General features: G+C 45.6%; 1 protein-coding gene across 1 annotated transcript; it reads right to left on the bottom strand.

Moving 5' to 3' along the window:
• Window positions 1-381: 381 nt before the first annotated feature.
• Window positions 382-4,255, bottom strand: UQCRB (ubiquinol-cytochrome c reductase binding protein). Its single transcript, XM_075828025.1, has 4 exons — window positions 4,157-4,255; window positions 2,611-2,682; window positions 2,362-2,528; window positions 382-589 (listed from the first exon to the last, which is right to left on the bottom strand). The coding sequence occupies exons 1-4, from the start codon at window positions 4,173-4,175 to the stop codon at window positions 512-514; spliced, it is 336 nt and encodes a 111-aa protein (XP_075684140.1). The 5' UTR covers window positions 4,176-4,255; the 3' UTR covers window positions 382-511.
• Window positions 4,256-4,590: the final 335 nt, after the last annotated feature.

Below are 4,590 nucleotides of genomic sequence, written 5' to 3'. Positions count from 1 at the left end.
GTCCCACCCACCAGCCGCTGATTAACCGCTTCCTCTCTATGCAAAGTTTGGGGAGAAAGCTGCCAATCAGCAGCTGGTGGGTGGGGCTAGCCACAGATCATGAATATTGTGGATTCTATAGAATGTACTATGTAGTCCTCAATATTAATGAGCTATGGCTCGCCCCGCCCACCTGCTGTTATTGGAACACAGTATAGGGAGAAATCCGTCACGAGCACACGCGGAATGAGAATATGTGACTTATAAAAACTATGGATCATTGACAAGTTAGTAATACAACACTGGGATCGGGATCAGTAGTTTTATTATAGCAGAAGAGAGGACTATTCTAGAAACTAGTTACAGATATGACAATTGACTGACCAAACATAACAAGTGACCGATGATTGAAAAGGTTTCTTTATTGGCTCCATTTTAGTAGAGAGATCGGTATGGAGGTGAGAAAGTTCAATCCACCATCATATACATGAGGGATAAATACTATAAAATTCTCTGGAGAGGGAAGGCCAGATCATTTCTTGCTCCATTCTTCCTTTTCTTCCCGTTCACGGATTACTTCTTTCAGGTACGGCTCCAGATAAGGAAAATCCTATTGAAAATAAAATGGAGTAAATAAAGCAACTTTATTAGAACATTGAACTAGTTGGAGGCAGAGTAAGCTCGTGTCATATGAAAGTAATAAAAGGGACCCCCATCTATTAACCAGAGCGCCGCTATAACGCAAATGTGCTCCATATGATCCTCCAATGTAGGTGGACTGGGGATTGGTTGGCGGCTTCCCTCTGGTGAGAGTTTCCATAAATCTTTATATACATGTTAAATGCACCAAAATTCCCCAATATCAGCCACAACTCAATAGAGAAGCCAAAAAAGTAACTCCGAGGCCAATGGAGAAGAGGCTTCTACTCTATAGCGCTCGTGTTCACACAGAAGTGTTTTAGGCTGGATACACAATACAGCATATTTTTTTTATGCAGAAAATCCTCAGAAGGTTAAGATCCCAGCCACGTGGAGGAGATCCGAACAGATCCCAGCCACGTGGAGGAGATCCGAACAGATCCCAGCCACGTGGAGGAGATCCGAACAGATCCCAGCCACGTGGAGGAGATCCGAACAGATCCCAGCCACGTGGAGATCCGAACAGATCCCAGCCACGTGGAGATCCGAACAGATCCCAGCCACGTGCTGCTAAACACTTTCCAGGCGGAAATCAGTGTATGCTGCGGATTCTCAAAGCCACAGCATGCCCATTCTCTTACAGACGTCCACTGCGGATTACAGCCTGTCCAGACCCTTATTCGGGAATTTCTGCGACTGAAAATCAGTTCCATTTATCCGAATGTAGTGGTTTCTGCAGCAAGCACAAAACCTGCCATGTCTCCGCGGGGGCGTCTTAATGTAGAAGGGGGGATCCAAAAATGAAATAAATATGCACATAAAAATTAGAAGAAGCTCTGCAGAAGTGCAGTGGAAAATATGCAGCATTTTTGCCCTGCGTAAAAACAAGTGTCAGGCGGTGTTTACACTGGGCAGATTTCCAGAGGATCCGCAGCGTGTCACAGTAGCAGCAAAGTGGGTGAGATCTGAACAAATCTAGTGCAGACTTTCGTCCGGAATTCCCTTCAGGTTCCAGGTCGGATGCGCTGTGGAACTTTCCTTATACTTTACCTTTCTTTACTATCCACTCGTGGCCTTGACTGAAACAAATACATCCTAACTGCACTAAACAGTGTGTGTTGTGCTGCCCACAGCCACCATCACCACAGTCAGGGCTCATTCACAGTGATGGATTCAGAATACGGCACCAACAGCCAGCTATGTACCCCGTGTGCCAACTTCATATGGTGCCTTTTTCTCATGAAATCTGTAGGAAAGAAAAAAATTGTGGCATGCTCCATCACATGCCGTATTACGCAGGCATTCTACCCGAGGAGCGTTGTATCTAGAGGAGAACAACAGTACTTCAACAATGGGTCCAGAATACACTTATAGGGACCCCACATGCTCCGTGCACGCACGAGCGCCGGTTGTATGGGCCCTAATGTTGGTGTCACAAATATTTTTTTTATACCTGCATTAGGGCCACAAATCCCAACACAACCACAGGTCTATGGACCAGAACTAGCAGCATCATGGGAATCTAGAAGGCTGTTAATTCGGGTCAGTGGATTTGTGGTTGGGCCGGGATTTGTACTTGCATTAGGCTCATGTGAAACTGGCCTAAAACTGACTAATATAAAGTGATCTTGTATTTTGCTGCTGCGGTGAGATTTCTGCACTGGACTCCTGCACGGTGTATAAGCACAGACCAGGTTAGAACGGACTATTGTGCGCCAACATCTTCACAGCACAAGTCCTCACCTCTTCATACTTTGTCCACTGCTCCTTCGGCAGGATGGCCTTCTTCATATCTAGGTCCAGGGCTCTCTTGACACGGAACATCCGGTCATCGTACAGCTTGGGCGGCAGCCTCTTTATTGCCTCTTCCACATCAGGGTTTTCATATAATAGGTCATTACGCATTAAACCTATGAAATAAACCATTATTAATATAACCTGTATCAGTCCTCTCGGCACCGCAGCAAACTACAAACTAGAATCCCCCTCTACCTAGCTTGTTGAATCCGGCGAGATTGTAGTACCACTTGCATAAGCCGTCCATGAACCGGCCCGTAGCTGCAACTGAATGAAAGGAAAAAAAAGTCATGTATATTAACCCCATAAAGCATATATTCTCTTCATACCTGTGCGACAACGGGGGAGACTTCTCAAAACTCATCCAGGGAAATTCTCATCCCCGATCATTACCCTGAATAAACACGGCCGCATTAGGGCATCCATAGACAGGACATGTATGGATGCTGATCGTGTGGGCACAGCGAGTGTTCCCGTGCGATCAGAAGTAACAAACAGCCGCAGAGCTCTAATGGCGGAGATCAGAGAAACCGCTGATTTTTGCCATTAACCCTTCAAAGGCCGCAATCAGTGCAGGGACACCTTATGTGGACGGACAGCCCAGGATTCATTGAATGACCCGAGAGCTGTCGGACCAGATTCCCTGTTGCAAGGGAACACATCGGTATACCCTAAAATAAACCCTGTTAGTACACAGCTAATGTACTGGTATATTGATTATGCCAGTACAGAAAAGATAAAAATAAAAAATATCCCCCAATTTTAAAAAGAACAAAAAAAAAACATTTTTTTTTCCAATAAACTTTATTAAATATAAATTGACAAAACATGAAATACACATATTTGGTATCATCCCTGAGCAGAACAACCTGCTCAATGGCGTTATAGCGTTGTTTATGATGATCAGTGTACGCTGCAAATCTACTGCGGTGGAACTGGCTTTGTCGCCATTTTTTTGCAAAAATAAATATTGCATCGACATAAAAGTACAACTCATCCCGCAAAACACCAAGCCTCATATAGAGAAAAAAAAAAGTAATGAGGAAAGCAAAGAGGAAAAGTGGGATGAAGGGGAGGGCTGCACGGGGACTTTCTGTAGCGATTCTGAGTGATTGTAACTTGAGCTGCAGTCCAAACACATATACATTGAGGTGCCTGTAATCTTGTGGACTGCAGCGGTCACTCAAGAGTTAAAACAATCAGGATCCCTAGAAGTCTCCGTGTAGCCCTGGTCGAAAGGGTTTCCGAATTTATAGGGCCGGAGACATTTATGGCTTATCAATAGCAGACGCCATCAAATGCTGATCGACGGGACCCCCAAAAACGGGGGTTCCCAGTAGAGAGGCGACACTACAGCCCTAAAAATACTGCCCTGCGAGAAACATTCATGGAATAAAAGGTCTGACTGATGGGTGTGAAATCAATGGGACCCCCAACGCTTCTTTCTGCTCTGCAGCCAGCAAAAATAAGAGGTACGAGGCAGTCCAATGTATCAAATAGGAAAAGCCCTTTAAATTAGGGACCTGCCACCGGACGCTCCCATAATATGTTCTGTAAAGGAGATACAAGGTGACAGACACAAGCCCCGGGTCACCTGGAGGACACACTGGATGTCACCTCCCTCGTTATAAAGGGCAGAGGGAGCCACACAGTAACAATACACGGGCACAGAACACCCTTCATGGCACTGACATCCAGCTCCCCATGCCACCCGCTACATGACATATTGGCTCGTCCTTACCAGGTGCCCTCGCCGCCATCTTGCTGAGACCAGGAACAGACCTCTGACGTAATTATCAGCGGGACGAAAGTGACGTCATCAGCAATGTATGGGCGGAAGCTGTTGGGTAGTACTGGCAGAAGTGACTCACGTGACCTGCTCTTTGCCGTAGGTTGACTGTGGCGCATACTGTGTGTTCGTCCCTGCTGCTGCTAGTACTGGCAAATACACAGGATTTCTATATTTAAATACAAGACGATGTGTGATGCATATATTTTTTTTTTTAGTGAAAGGATCAAGCTATGCATGACAGTAGATAGATAGGCTCCGCCCCCCATTGAGAGATTAGCATGGTCTGTTGGGCTGGGTTTAAACTGTGCGGTTAAAGTGCGATTTTTCTGCGGTTTTTGACGTGATGTGTACCCAGCCTAAACAAATACAACAAAAGCCAAGCA

The sequence above is a fragment of the Rhinoderma darwinii genome, chromosome 5 (genome assembly GCF_050947455.1).
Source record: "Rhinoderma darwinii isolate aRhiDar2 chromosome 5, aRhiDar2.hap1, whole genome shotgun sequence".
NCBI lineage: Eukaryota > Metazoa > Chordata > Amphibia > Anura > Rhinodermatidae > Rhinoderma > Rhinoderma darwinii.
Note: the sequence above shows the minus strand (reverse complement) of the source record. Positions and strands in the feature narration are given on the sequence as shown.

Coding starts and splice junctions, on each gene's coding strand:
- UQCRB (XM_075828025.1), bottom strand. Junction 2,529..2,610: donor CGCCGGATTCAACAAGCTAG/GTAGAGGGGGAT, acceptor TTTATTTCATAG/GTTTAATGCGTAATGACCTA. Junction 590..2,361: donor AGTGGACAAAGTATGAAGAG/GTGAGGACTTGT, acceptor TATTTTCAATAG/GATTTTCCTTATCTGGAGCC.